General features: G+C 37.4%; 1 protein-coding gene across 1 annotated transcript; it reads right to left on the reverse strand.

The window, feature by feature from the left end:
- Positions 1 to 5,783: 5,783 nt before the first annotated feature.
- Positions 5,784 to 7,032, reverse strand: LOC149407777 (uncharacterized). Its single transcript, XM_089621961.1, has 4 exons — positions 6,822 to 7,032; positions 6,190 to 6,733; positions 5,962 to 6,038; positions 5,784 to 5,857 (listed from the first exon to the last, which is right to left on the reverse strand). Exons 1-4 carry the CDS (start codon positions 7,030 to 7,032, stop codon positions 5,784 to 5,786), a joined length of 906 nt encoding a protein of 301 aa, XP_089478087.1.
- Positions 7,033 to 16,004: the final 8,972 nt, after the last annotated feature.

The raw sequence follows: 16,004 nt of genomic DNA on the forward strand, positions 1-16,004 counted from the left end.
GATACCATTAACTGTCTTGTCATATGCAACTTATAAATTACGACAATCTTAAACACGTCGTTTTGGGAGAAAGGCTTGTGGACCCGGCCCGTGATATAAGCCCAACTGACAGATGGATTGTTAGTTTTCTAGTGCCTCTAAATTTTACCTATTCTATAAATATCTCATTTTTTTAATTTTTAAATGATTTTTCTGTCATTTTTAAATGAATCGGTCAGCAACTTATTAAAAGTTAAATAAAACTGTAAACAGTTGGAAAAAAAAAAATAAGTTTGAAAAACGTTAGCAACAAGAGAATTATAAAAAGGGCAAACTAACAATGTAGCCACTTTGAAACATGGTTTTTAGAATCTAGCCAACGTTTGGTTAATTTTGCAATCTAGCCATTTACTAAAATTTATGGGTATAAAATTCCTAATTTACTATTTTCTTTATACTTTCTTGATCTAAGTACTAGCTCACGTTTGAACAGTTAGAATTATGTACACGTAATTAATATATGATTTTTTCACAATTTAGTCGGATATTTAGCCCTTTAAGATGAGATTCGGTAGATATTTAGCAAATTTAAAAGAGGAAGCTAATTTTTATTTAATGAATAGGTCAAAGTCAAACACGTCATTGAATACATGTCATTAACCGTTCAAATTTTGAAAATACATTTAAAAAAAAATTTGTTTTATGCGTGTGAAATTGGTAAATCATTTAATGCTCGAAGACTTTCTCACTCTTCTAACCGTGCATTTCTTCTTTCTCCCTTTCTCTCTCTTCTAAACCGTCACTTTCTCAACTTCCCTTTTTTTTTCTTTTTTCGATTCTCATCCCATAACCCTCCTCTCCGACGGTCCCAAAAATTAACCCCATATACCCCACAAAATGTCTCCATCCCCGAAATAAACCCAGCAACATTTGTAGCTACCCCACAAAGATTCTCGGATAAAAGAATATTGAAGGCATCGAAGATTCCAAAAGAGGTATGAAAGAATCTTATGGTTTTATTTGGGGTTTTTTCGACAACCGGTTTATTTTTGTTTATTTTTTGGTTATTGTATATTTAGGTATATTTTGTAGTGCTGTTTCGTGGGTCTAATCTTGTTTTTTGTCCTGATTTAGTATTTTTTTATTTTTATTTGTCGGGTTATTGTTAAATGGGGGTTTTATTTTGGGTTTTTTCGATAACCTGTTTAGTTTTGTTGATCTTTTGTTTATTGTATATTTAGGTATATTTTGTATTGGTGTTTCATGGGTGTAATCTTGTTTTTTTGTCCTGATATGGTATATTTAGGTATTTGTCGGGTTATTGTTTAATCTTGTAGTGGGGTTGATTTGTTTAATGGGGGTGATTTGTTTAATGGGGGTTATTGTCAGTTTTATGGGGGTGATTTGTTTTGTCGGGTTGTTAAGGTAAATGGTTGGTGTTGGTTTGTTTTTTGTTTAATGTCCTGTTATTGTTGTAAAATGGGTACCAGAACAGTGATCAACATTTTTTGTCCTATTATTGTTGGGTTAATGGTATGTTAAGGATAATTTTGAAAGAGTGTTTTATAACCGAAAGTTGTTTTTTCCCGGTTATTGTTTTTTCCAAGCTCTTTTTGGTGATTGTTGATTGTTGGTTATGGTAGGGTGTTTTATGGGTCGATTCTTGCTTAATGGTATGTTTAGGTGTATTTTTGTCGTTTAGAATTATTATGGGTTAATGTGAAATATTAGTTTTGACCGGTTATTGTTGAATTTTCTATTTTTTTTTTAATTGTTTTTGTATGGTTAATTGGATGATTTATGGGTTTATTTCGGTTTATGAGTAATTCAATTGGTTGATGACTATGAAATTGGCTGAGAATGTAATAGTTTATTTTGAACTATTTATTTTGGTTTATTCTTGAGCTGGTAATGATTTGAACTGTTAAATTGGTTAATGAGTTGAACTGTTTATTTTGGTTTATTCTTGAACTGTTAACATTTGTTTATAACGCATTGTGGGAGTAAATAAACAGGAAACAATGGGCAAACGAGGCAGTGGGAGTAAATCTTCAAGGAAAAAGGGTACAAGATCATCAACTAAGGTATATTATATATAAGCTATGTCATATCTATATCTTGCATAAATATACGTAATTATAAATCAATGTATCGCAGATTGGTGATTTTGTAGTTGAACAAGAATTATGGAACCCAAAAATAAGAATATGTCAACATTCATAACAAGGAGTTTTGAAGGATCTACTGGCTTGCCTAGCAACTGAGGACCAGAGACGGTTATTTTTTGATGGACCGTTTGGAAAATTGACACAATTTATTGGTGACACGTTTCCGAAACAGCTTGCACATTTGCTTGTTTTGCATCAAGTACACAGCAAAAGAGCAAATGAACTGAGATTCAAAATTGGCGGCAAAATTTTAGTCTTCACACTCTATGATTTTCTGCTCATGTCAGATTAGTATTTGGTTTAATTCTTATGCACTTGTTTATTTTGTATTGTAAATTAATGTTTATTTGCGCATATTGGTGTTGTAATTTATGTTATTTTTTTAGCAAGAACTGTTGGTTTGCATTTGAATACAGGGCTGAATTGTGATGAAATTCCAGTACCAAATGAAGAGAATTTGGGGAACAACTCAGCAGGACGTTTCATGCCAATAAGAGACATGCAAATACCGGGGACTCTCTTAGTACTCTTGAAATCAATCCTCCAAGAAAATGATGAAGAAAGGGTGTCGCTTGTAAATCTGGCTGTAGTCGAACACGTCTTGATACCGAAGCAACCAAAAGTGTTGATACAGCAAGAACATCTCCGACTTGCTGCCAATCTCGGAGAGTTTGCAGAGTATCCTTGGGGTTGAGTAAGTTTCAATGCACTATTTTCTTCGATGCATTGTATCTCGTTGAAGCTTTCCTCGAAAACTTTGACAGGTTATGATATTGGAGGCTTTATTTATCCGTTACTTGCATGGGCATACGAAGTGATACCAGCCCTTGTTGATCAAGAATTCACTACAAGAAACAACGACGTGAGCTATCCAAGAATTTTCAAATGGACGTACAACAATAATCCAGATTACGATGATCTTATTGACAAGATATTTGGTAATGGGGAGGTATGGTATACTGACTGTAAAGCATTTATAACTATGTTGTTAATTTTTGTAAATTATTAGTGCTTGTTAATACATATTGACTATTGTTAATTTCCGTAAATGTAGATTGAAGTGCTTACTATAACAGCCACACAGAAAGAACAAGATATGGGTCACACGGAAAGAGAGAGGTAGTTGATGGCATTCCTGAACAAAACACACCAAGCAGAAAAGGAAAAGAAGCAGTAGGGACTTCAAAGAGGAATGAAGATAGTGATCCAGTGGTATTGGAAAAAATAGAAAAATATTTTTAAAGGATATGAATACATATGTGTTAAATTTGAAGAAACAGTGAACGAGGTAAATGATCTTAAACGAAAGCATACTGAAGATATGGAAGAAATCAAAATATTGAAGAACAAAGTTCAGCTCCTAGAGGAAGGACAAAAGGAAACAAGGATTGAAGAGGTAAATTTCTTGAACAATCGAAAAATCTTGTTTACATAACATTTATCTGTAATCTAACCATGAGTATTGCGTACACAGATTTTCCAAGATGCTAGTGGAAATATGAATTTTGAAAACATCATGGCGACATAATTTATAGAAGAGGTAACTTTAAAATTGTTAATTTGAATAGATGAAATGTGATTACTTTGGTCGTTTATTTTTGTAAATTTCTGTCTTTAGGATGATGGTGTCGAGGATGACGACAATACCAATTACGAAAGCAATGTTAACGAAGTTGATAATCCTGGGTCCTCAAAAACCATGGCTGAAGTAAGTATATCTCCAACATGATCAAATAAGTGTCTCTATTGTTTATTGAACATGATAATGATTTTCTAATTGTGTTTTGATGCACTATCTCCCTTCAACCCTTTGAGCGAAATGCGGCAAAAGGAAGGAAAATCAATGGACCGACCCCATCGTCTCCACCCCGTAGGAACTACGAGATCACCCCAAGGACGCCTTTGGCATCCAGGGGTCGCGGACCGACCATAGAACCATGTTCAATAAGTGGAACACGAGGCAAACTCTGAATACTAGATATGACCTCAAAATAACAGGGAAGGGGTTAGGTCCACTTACTTTTGTTGATTTATAATTGATTGCTATAATAAAAAATTAGGAATATCTTGAGATTTAATTTTGCTTAGATAAAAGAGTGGACACCAAATAAAGCATTTGAAATGAAGGAGGCAACTGCTGCAACACCAAAGGATGCAACCAAACAAACAGATGAGATAACACATCCGGTAAGTTTTCAACATTTTAAAACTTTAATAAATATATTTATTAATGTTTGGCTATAACAAGTCTTGATATAAATAGGGTGTAGAAAAATTGTCACCATTATTCGGAAGTTTAAAAAGCGCTCAACATTTGAAGTAAGTAAGTGTGAACTTAAAAGAATTAGCTCAAATTAACCGTAATTAACGGTCCGGGTTTAGATTAACTGAAATTAACACAAATTTTGATTATATTTACAGGCAGAAGTTACGCAGTTAAACGATGATTTAGAATTTATGATAGACAACATAAATCTTTTTGGTGTTTCGATTGACTCTAGAACTGAGAATGTTTCTCAGGTTCAACCGCAAGAGTACGTTCAAGCTGTTGCGCCAAAGAGGTCAACTAGAATTGCTAAAATTCAGTCTGAGCCATCACAAGACTATGGACGGCCAAAGCGGGCTAGAAAACCTTCAGCATTGACAAAGACACCTTACACTCAAGAAAAAAAGACGAAAAGAAATGAAGGAGAAGCAAGCAGCCAACCAAGTTTCAATTTGAATATTGATGATATTTAGACTATTATGTTAACTTACTATATTCTACTACTTATGGTCTAGTTTTTGTGATTTACTAAGAAAAAAATGATCTTTATATTTAAGGTCATTTGACTTGGTTTTATTATGTAAGATTAGCGGAATGCATGATACTCGCCTATTTTGGTTTGTGTTTATGATAGAGATGTTAGTTAATTTCTATGAATTAAATGTGCTTTCTATATGATTCTAGAGATGGTTTATTTATGTTAATTACGTATAATTATTTTTTCCTTGTGTATAGAAAGTAATGTGTAGATACATAGATGAGGAAAATCCATCTAAAGGGTATCATAATTTAAGCTAAAATAAACAGAAGATAGATAAACTATGCTTAGAATAAACAATTCAAAGTGACAAAATTAACAGAAATCAACCAAGTGAAGTTGAATAAAGTGTAACATAATTAACAGAAATAAACCAAGTCAAGACTTAGATTATCCAACTATTAAAAACCAAACTGAATTGAAAAACAAAAATCCAAAACATAGTTGTACTGACAATTGTATGAAAATGAAAGAAAAAAAATAAAAATAACTACAATTTGCAAGAACGCTTATTATGTCCCGCTCGTCCACATTTTTCACATCTTTGATGATATGGATGAAAGGTCTCACTCTTAGCACGATATCGCTTCAGTTTCGGTCTTCCTGCTTGAACTTTGTGAATTAGAGGATGAATTAGTTGAGCTTCTGGAGGTAAGACCCAATCTCCGTCATGTTCAACTGGGTTAACGTCCATGGAATACGTAGCAACATAACCCTTTTGTGTGTAGTATTGAGGTATCAAATCCATTGGCTTGAGGTTCAATCTCCACAAAGCAGTAAAAGCATGCGAACATGGGAACAAATCCAATTGCCAAACACCGCATGAACATGTCTAGTTGGCAACGTCAACAACCTTGTGAATAACCCCGTCGATAACTTCAAACTGGTCGGCATTGGTCGGCTCCACTTGGACATTGGTAAATTTACGATAATTAACAAAAACTTACAAAATGTTTGTAATTAACAAAAATTTACCAACATTAAAACTGTGACGCTTACATTCATAGTACGTGCATCCACTTTAGCCTTCGTGAAGAGGTTTAGAGCTTTACCAGTAAGTCCAGATACCATGAGGGGGATTAAATATCTTTTTTTCATTAAACCGCCATTGTAGAAAACTTCTAAAGCTCAAGACAAGACAAGCTACGGGCCACCCCCAAGCTTCTTTCAAGACCGAATTGAGACATTCAGAAATATTGGTAGTCATTAAGTTAAACCTTCTACCAGAAAACATGCACCTTGCCCACAATTGTGGATTAGCATCATCAATATATTTTTCAATTCTAGTATTACCAGCCACCAACAAACCCCTCCAATACTCATATTGTTTAACAGTATACGCCTTTGCACAGTTATAAAACAAAGCTTGTATGTATGATTTCCCAAATTTACTTTTCATGTTAGACCACAAGTGTTGCATGCATATAGTATATTTGCACTCGGGAAACACAGAATGCATCTCCTTGGGAATAGAACTATTACGATCAGAAACAATAACTATCTCATCTCGAACACCATATGCATACCTTAATTGAGATAAAAACCAATGCCATGACTTATCGTTTTCAGAGTCAACAATTGCCATGGCCAAGGGAAATAAATGGTTATCTCCATCTTGGGCGGTAGCAAGCAATAAAGTGCCACGGTACTTGGCTTTCAAGAAAGTTCCATCAACCGATCTGACCGGACGACAATGTTTCCATCCATGTATAGACGCACCTAGGGCCAAGAAAAAGTACTTAAAATGTTGGTTGTCATCAACCACGATACTCGTAAAAGTACCTACAGTAATTGAAAAATAAACCGAAATTAATCAAAACAAACCAGAATGTATGTGTAAATAAACCAAAATTAATCGCATAACCATTACCGGGATTTGTTTCTTTTATCATTTCAGCAACTATAGGCAAGTGCGAATATGATTGACTGAAAGAACCGCGAATCTTTGTTAAAGCTTCAGCACGCCCTTTCCAAGCCTTAAAATAGCTGATTTCGACCTTAAAACGTGTGCGCATAATATCAATAACACCCTTTGGTTTAATGGAATCAGCTTGATCACCCATGAAATCTTGCTTGACCATTTTGCTAATCAAATTGGATGAACATTGTCTGTTGTTGCCGAAGAGACGTGACTGTAACAATTATGAGTCTTCACAAAAGTACGAATAACCCAAAGTTTTGATTCACGACATACAGTTGCATTCATTTTCCAAGGACAATTTGAAACCTTACAAATCAAGTTATAGCGTGAATTGCTTGATCTAGACACTCTGACCTCAAAATTATTCTGTACGGCTTATTGATGAATAGATCATTAACATTCAAATCAATGTTCATCGGGAAGTTGTCGACATCAACCTGACCAAAAAGAGTCAGTTTTGAATCTTCAGAGAAATCTTCTCCGTCGTTTGAAACAAATGAAGGTGACTGACTTAGCCTCTGTCTCTCAAACGTTAAAACTGAGAAAATATACCCAAAAAAAAAATTAAAAACGTTACAATAATCTAGAAGAAATATTATTGATGATTTAAGAGTGGACATACTTGATTCAGTCAAAGAAAACTGAGAACCATTCATGATGCTGTTTCGAATATATCTGTGAAACAATATATTCAGCATTAACATGATATAACATATGTAAAATGTTACTTATTTTCAAAAAATAAACCATTCTTACCAATGAAACTGCGATAAAATTTCTTAAACACGAGAAAAATTGGTAAGGAACGTTCAATTTAAGGCGGAACAGAACAATTCAAATTTTGAATAACGTAGCAAAATGATCCAGTGAATAAATGTGAGCGATATATTTCAAAATTTTACCTTTAAAATCAAAAACAAATCTAATCCCTAAAAAATGGGATAATCTTCCAACTAAAATGAACCAATATGATGAAACGTTGATATATTCTCCTTTCCATTAAATGTGGCTACAAAAAAGGAAGGTCAACTTATCATGATTCAATAACGTTAATAAATATACTTAATACACGGAATATATTTATATACACCGAATACATAAAACAGAATATAACAATATCGGCTATATAACCAAGATTCAAACGTGGGCTAGTATTTTTGAAACCAAACCAAGGCTAATATAGTAAATACAATCTTACAAAAATATGACACGTCATCAAATTTGGTTAGATTCGAAAATTAAACGAAACGTTGGCTAGTTTACAATTGCAACGTTTGATGTGGCTTAGATCGACTAATTTTTTTTATAAAAACAAAGAACCATGAGAAATAAAATACTTAAAATGTGGTAGTTCGGATATTTCACAACAATATCTTGAAAATCTTTTTATTTTACTATTATAGAAGGGAACTTTTGTTTTGAAAAATCACAGTGATCATTTTTTATGTCGAATTCGGTCTCTCAATAATCACAAGACTGTAGCTTATATTTATGGTATAGTATGTATTTATATTATTTGGATATCAAGAATTCGTCGTATAAGAATTGAAATAAAACTTAATATCGAAAATAAAAGACTAAATTTAAAGATGAAACGAAATAAATAATTTTATTACAAAGTGATCGAACTGATTACAGGATGGTCGAGCTCGAACTGGGAGATGGCGAGCTCAATGAAAGCAAGAGAGTAACAATACAAATTTCAAAATAAAAATGCGATGTATCGTACGTGAAAGGTCTGATCCCCCTTCTATTTATAGTTGAAGTTGATGTTGCTCCACCGTCGATCTGGAGGACACGTGGTCGACCTGAAGGAATCCATGATGCAACGTTCACACTAGTCAAGCATCGAGGTGGCGAGAAGATCGGAGGCAGACCTGTTCTTCCGGGTGGAACGCACAGACAGTCTTAACTCCGGATTAGTAGAAGACTGAGTAATTCCGAACTGGGCATGGGCTTGTGGTGAGGTGATTGGACTTGATTCTCTACTCAAACTGCTTTCATGTTGTCGGGCTCAAGTTCGTGGACTTGGGCCCGATTGATGGGTATTAAGTGGTGAGGTCAAATCCTACACCCACAATCACAATCATCAATTCAAATAAATAGATTACTATATGTTAAAATCTTAACCCAATCACTGAACATATTAATGAGATAAAAGTATATTTCCAATCAATTACAGCAAATTAGCTAATTGTCAATAATTATAGAACGATTATTGTGAAAAAAAAAACTTCTAAAGTTTCTAGCTGACTCTCAAGAATGTGATACTTAAAAGTTCATATCATAATAACAGGTGGACTAAATAGTATAAATATCATATAATAAATGTTACAAAAATTTAAACAACGATTGAAGAATTTAAAATCTTTCACATTATGTTTATCATCTTGTAAATAAACAATTTTTCTATTTTCTCATTAGAGTTCTATAACTCATGGTAGTGAGGTTGAAAATCCGGAATTCTAAAAAATTGGACTTTCGGAACAGCCGTGCACCTCGGAGTAAAATCGCCATAACTGGCGGCTCCGACGTCCTTTTGACCTAAAACCAGTTGCATTGGAAAGAGGACAAACAGACCTTTAATTTGATTCAAGAATCATTAAATTTCGATTCTGAGCTGAGAGTTATGCCACTTTTACTGAGGGTTTTTCTCGAGCTAAAAAAAACTGGAAATAATTAAAGTTCGGATTTGAGTGCAAAAAAGAATCGAGTGTAACGGAACGTTTTAGAGAGTTGTTAAAGCTTTTATATGTGTTTTATTAACATGGTAACAACATAGTATAAAAGTAAATAACAACAAACATAAAACGAATCGAGTAAATAAACGAAACTAGCAAGACAATATAACTAGTCACAAAATTACTCGAAATTTTCTCAAACTTTAAAAACACGTTTCTCATTATAAAAAATTAAAAACTTTTAGAACTGATTCTAATGTGTTTTAATATCCCAAGGTCATAGAAAATCAACATGATTTTTAATTTAAAGACATGAGCAATAAATTAAAAAAAAATCTAAGGTAACAATCCTAACTTGTCAAAAAACGAGTAATCTTTCGAAAACGATTTTCAAGCTCATAGTTTTAATCACATGTACATGCATATATTTGACAATAGCTCTGATACCATTTGTTGGAATTGATCTAGGGTTAAGAAAAGATTTAACGCTTCGAGCAAGCAGGGGAATTTAAAATTTTTCTTTTAAACAAGTAAAACAATTTTACTAACCTAGACAAAGAGCAAGTACACGTAAATAAAAACTATTATGAGCATTATAAATTTACTAACCTTTTTAGAAGCTTGAATGTTGAGAAGCTTTTGGAAAGTTGCAATGCTCATCTCCCCTCGCAGCACGTCTCTCTTCTTTCCTCGGGAACTCGAGCAACCACGAAAGTTTCTATCACAAGAATCACTCGAGAGAAAAGGAATTAGTGAGTGGGCACTTTTAAACACGACGACTCGAGAACAAGTCTCAAAGTCGAAGAGCCAAAAACGCTAGGTCAAATGTGGACCTAGGTGCCAAAACAAAAACAAAAGAAAACAAGAGAGAGAGAGAGAGAGAGAGAGAGAGAGAGAGAGAGAGAGAGAGAGAGAGAGAGGAGAAGTCGGCCACCACAAGGTCTAGAGAGAGAAGCTCTCAATCTCTAACTTATGTGGAATGAATAGAATGAGAGGAATGATGGTCCTATTTATAGGAGAAGGGTTGGCATTGGAAAGAAGTAGTTTCCTCTTATTTTCCAAGCCTTCATGAGCAATCCTTTATTGCCCATTCCTATCCAAGTCACATGGCCAACATGTGCCTTCATGACACCTTGGATTTGTTTCCTCTTTTATTCTTTGCTCTCTCCTTGCTTGTTTGGCCGAAATCCTACTTTCCTCATAGAGGAAATTTGTTTCTGTTGAAGTTTAGAGAGAGAAGATAAAGAAAGAGAGAATCGGAGAAGAGAGAGAGTGTTCTTAGACTTTGAATATTTCTTGTATTTAATATTAATTTGTATCACCTATTTATACATAAGGTGGGTACAAGAGAGAGTGTAATAAATACATGTGTAAAAACTACTTCTAGGAAAGAGAGAATAATAAATATACACAGAGAGCAAGACATCGGAAATAACATGAGAAATAAATGCGACGATTTCCCATGAGGAATGAGTTCCAAGGAGAGGACTTCCGAGGCAAGCTCGACGCGGAAGGGCGAACTGACGAGCTAGACGCGGAAGGGCGAGCTGATGAGTTCGACGCGGAACGGCGAGCTGACGAGCTCGATTTCAACACTCCCCCTCAAGCTTGACTGTATATGTTGAGGAGGTCAAGCTTGCTACATAGCTCGGAAAAGGTTGCTCGCGGAAGGGCTTTGGTGAGAATGTCGGCGAGCTGATGACCTGACGGAATGTATTCCATATCGATTATTTTTTCTTCAATCTTTTCACTGATGAAGTATCGGTCGATCTCGATATGTTTTGTTCTGTCATGATGGACTGGATTTTTGGCTATGCTGAGAGCAGCTTGATTATCGCAAAAGAGCTTGATTGGACATTCGGTGATGATCTTGAGGTCGTCGAGAACTCTCTTCAGCCAGATACCTTCACATACTCCACTTGCTAAGGACCTGAGCTCGGCTTCAGCACTACTTCTTGAGACAACAGACTGCTTCTTGCTTCTCCAGGTAACAAGATTTCCCCATACGTAAGTGCACATGCCTGATGTTGATCGTCTGTCTGGAACATATCCGGCCCAGTCTGCATCTGTGAATACTTCGACACCTCGACTTCGTCTTTTCTTGAAGGAGAGACCAGTACCTGGGGCAGATTTGAGGTATCGGAGAATCCTCATGACTGCGTCCATGTGAGTTTCTGAGGGATTACTCATGAATCGACTTACCATACTCACTGCGAATCCAATACCTGGTCTCGTGTGAGTTAGGTAGATGAGTTTTCCTACGAGCTGCTGAAATCTTTCTTTGTCGGTGGCGGCCTCGTTGGTGCGAGCTAGAAGTTTCACATTGGCATCCATCGAAGTGTCAACTGGTTTGCAGCCAAGCATGCCAGTTTCTTTGAGGAGATCCAACGTGTACTTGCGCTGGGAAACAGAGATGCCCTTTTCTGATCGAGCTACCTCCATGCCGAGGAAGTATTGTAGGCTGCCGAGGTCCTTGACTTCGAACTCAGATGACAAAGTTTGCTTCAGCCTCCTGATCTCTTCCAGGTCGTCTCCGGTGATGACTATATCGTCCACATACACACTAAGAATGGTGTGCTTGCCTTGTGTGGAGATTTTTTAGAAGAGTGTTGGATCAGCTTGACTCTGCTCGTAGTCACAACGTTTGAGCACGTTGGTGAATTTTCCGAACCATGCTCGAGGGGACTGTTTTAGTCCATATAGTGACTTCTTGAGTTTGCAGACTTTGTTGGCTCCTTGATCTTTGTCAAATCCTGGTGGGAGTTGCATGTAGACTTCCTCTTCCAGTTCGCCGTTTAGAAAAGCATTCTTCACATCGAGCTGGATGATAGGCCAATCTAAGTTGGTTGCTAGTGAAAGGAGGATTCTGATGGTATTGAACTTTGCAACTGGAGCGAATATTTCTTGATAGTCAATGCCATACGCCTGCGTGTACCCTTTTGCAACAAGTCGGGCTTTGTATCTCTCCACTGTCCCATCTGGATTGTGTTTGATGGTGAAGAGCCATCTACATCCAACAGTTCGCTTGCCTGGTGGTAGCTCGACGATATCCCACGTATCATTCTTTTCGAGGGCTTGGATCTCAGCATGACTTGCGTCTCACCACTCGGAACTTTGAAGGGCTTTCTCGATGGAGTTCGGCACTTTTCCTTCATCTAACTTCGCCACATAGGCTTGGTAGCTCGTAGATAAATTCCCATAGTACACGTAATCTGCCATCTTGTATTGAGCACACGACCGAGGAGGTTTTCTCAATGCAATGGGTAAGTCTGGAGATTCGATGTTACCTTGTTCAATAGTGTCGTGGTTCAGGTTCGGAGAGACATCTTGGTCACGAGCTTGTACCGGACTCTGGGTGATATTCAGTTCGCATGGAGAGGGTTCAGAGGCTTGCGAGCTGAGAATTTCTTGAACAGGTGAGCTAGGAATTTTTGGAACATGTGAGGTCGGATTTTGAGGCGAGCTGGGCGAGCTGGGAATTTCTGAGACAGGTGAGGTCGGATTTTGAGGCGATCTGAATTCTGGGTTTATGATGAGCCAATTTGGGAAGTCATTTTCGTCATTCTCCCCCTGACGAGCTGAATTGGCGAAGTAAGGACTGAACTCATGAAAAGATACATCCATTGAGACTATGAATTTTTGTGATCGGGGTTCATAGCATTTGTAGCCTTTCTGGGTTGCTGAATAGCCAAGGAAGATGCATTTGAGCGATTTTGGTTCAAGTTTACCTTGGCCATAAGAATGGGTGAAGACTGAACAGCCGAACACTTTCGCAGGTAGGGTTGAGATGAGTCGACAGTGAGGGTATGTCTCTAGAAGGACTTGAGATGGAATTTTATAGCCAAGGACACGAGATGGTATTCTGTTTATGAGGTAGGTGGCTGTGAGGACAGCTTCTTCCCAAAAATGAGATGGGACGTTTGAGGAGAACATGATGGCTCGGGCGACCTCGAGAATGTGTCGATTTTTCCGCTCGGCTACCCCATTTTGTTGCGGGGTATGAACGCACGAGCTGGAGTGAATTATGCCATGTGTTTTGAAGAAATCGCCGAGCTCAGAATTAAAGTAATCTCGAGCGTTGTCAGTGTGGATAATTTGAATGGATGTGTCAAACTGTGTTTGGATCATTTTGTGAAAGGTTTTGAATAGATTGGATGTTTCAGATTTTTGTTTCATCATGTATATCCAACTGAGTCTAGTGTGGTCGTCAACAAAGAGAAGGAACCATCGAACTCCAGTGATATTGGGAACTTTTGAGGGCCCCCATATATCACTGTGAATTGTGGCAAAAGGGCGAGATGGTTTGTACGAGGTGGGGTGATACGAGCTTCGAGAATGTTTGGCGAACTCACACATGTCACACTGAATGGAATTGATATTTTTATTGATAAACAAAGAAGGAAACATTCGTTTGAGATACATGAAATTTGGATGCCCTAGTCTAAGATGATTGAGCATGATCTCTTTGTACTGGGGTGAATGTTGGGCGAGCTGACACATGGCGGGCTGATCTGGCTTGATGACATAGAGTCCGGTGCTTAGCTCGGCATTACCAATCTGTCTCCCCGTGACCTGTTCCTGAAACACACATGAACTTCCATCAAAAATAGTTCGGCACTTAGAATCTTGGTTGATCTTATGCACAGATAAGAGATTGCATTGTAGTTGAGGCACAAAGAACACCGAGTCTAGCCTCATGGACTTCGTCAAGACAACGGTGCCAATACCAGTGACTTGAGTTTTGGCTCCGTTGGCGATGGTGACTGATATGCTTTTATTGCAAGCGGAGTAAGTTGTGAATAGATTTCTATTACCAGTCATGTGATCAGTGGCACCGGAGTCGACAATCCATGCTGTGGGATTCTCTGAGCTTACATTGAGGGCTCTAGGAGAGTTACCTAGAGGGTCAATGCCCGAGTGTTCTCCACTGAGTTGGACTTGTTGAAGAAGCTTCTGGAGAATAGCGAGCTGGTCGTTGCTGAAGGGAGAGGAGTCTGAGGTCGAGGTCGAGGCAGCGGACGAGGTGGATACTAAGTTTCCGACTGAGTTAGGATCCTTAGTATCTTGGGTAGACTTCGAGCTCGGTGGTTTCCCATGCAGTTTCCAGCAGGTTTCTCGGAGGTGTCCAGGTCGTCTGCAATGATCGCAGTAGGGGTGAGGTTTGCGAGGTTTCTCTGTTGAAACGCGGGCTGCAAGAACTTTGTCTCCATGTGTGGTGAGGGCGGACGAGTCTGAGGATGAGCCCGGAAGTGAGCTCGATTTGATAACTCCCAGCATGAGTTTCCTCCTGCTTTCCTCGTGTCTGACCGCGGAGAAGGCTTCACGGAGAGATGGTAGTGGTTTTGTACTAAGTATCCGACCTCTAACCTCATCAAGGTCTTGGTTGAGGCCGGATAGTAGTTTAAACACACGTTTGGTCTCCACTATCATGCGGTAGATTTTTGAGTCTTCGGAGCTGGTCCACTGGTGCTGTTCGTAGAGGTCGATCTTCTGCCACAGATGTCTGAGTGGTGTTCATGATGATTGATTTTCCCTGCTCTGATACCATGTTGAAGTTTAGAGAGAGAAGATAAAGAAAGAGAGAATCGGAGAAGAGAGAGAGAGTGTTCCGAGACTTTGAATATTTCTTGTATTTAATATTAATTTGTATCACCTATTTATACATAAGGTGGGTACAAGAGAGAGTGTAATAAATACATGTGTAAAAACTACTTCTAGGAAAGAGAGAATAATAAATATACACAGAGAGCAAGACATCGGAAATAACATGAAAATAAATGCGACGATTTTCCATGAGGAATGAGTTCCAAGGAGAGGACTTCCGAGGCAATCTCGACGCGGAAGGGCGAGCTGACGAGCTCGACGCGGAAGGGCGAGCTGACGAGCTCGATTTCAACAGTTTCCTCTTTTTCTTTTGGCAAGTATCTTGATACATTTATGCACAAAATAATCTCCCTTTCTCTCTATGGGTTGGGAGGCCAAGGTTCTCTAGAAAGGGCTTCTAGAAGCTTCTTCATTTGTTCATGACAACATGAGAAGGGTCCATTAAGAATTTTCAATAAAACTCTTATGAAACGAAATTAATCCACAAGGTCCAAACTAATTAATTTGGCCGAGTGGATGTAAGTCATCAAATGACCATGTCAAAAAATTTATTGACATTCATTCCATCCTATGGCCAAAAAGACAAAATTACCCTTTTGACAATTTTCGTAAAACTTGTCTCGTTCTTGTTTTGACTTAGCTTCTAGTTTAACTATTCCTACTCGATGTGATTTGTGACAGTGACCTCATGGATCCAAATGAACAAAGCTTGAGCTAAATACTCGGACTCAAAAGTTCACAAACTTTTTCCAAGTTTAGCTTAATGTCAACTGACTCCACTAAAGTGTTGACACTGAAAATCTCTCGGTTCAAATGAATTTATTTTCTACTCAAGAATTCAACCAAA

This window comes from Urtica dioica, chromosome 1 (assembly GCF_054948205.1).
Source record: "Urtica dioica subsp. dioica isolate 48M chromosome 1, U.dioica_male_clone48M_v1_H2, whole genome shotgun sequence".
In the NCBI taxonomy this organism is placed as follows: domain Eukaryota; kingdom Viridiplantae; phylum Streptophyta; class Magnoliopsida; order Rosales; family Urticaceae; genus Urtica; species Urtica dioica.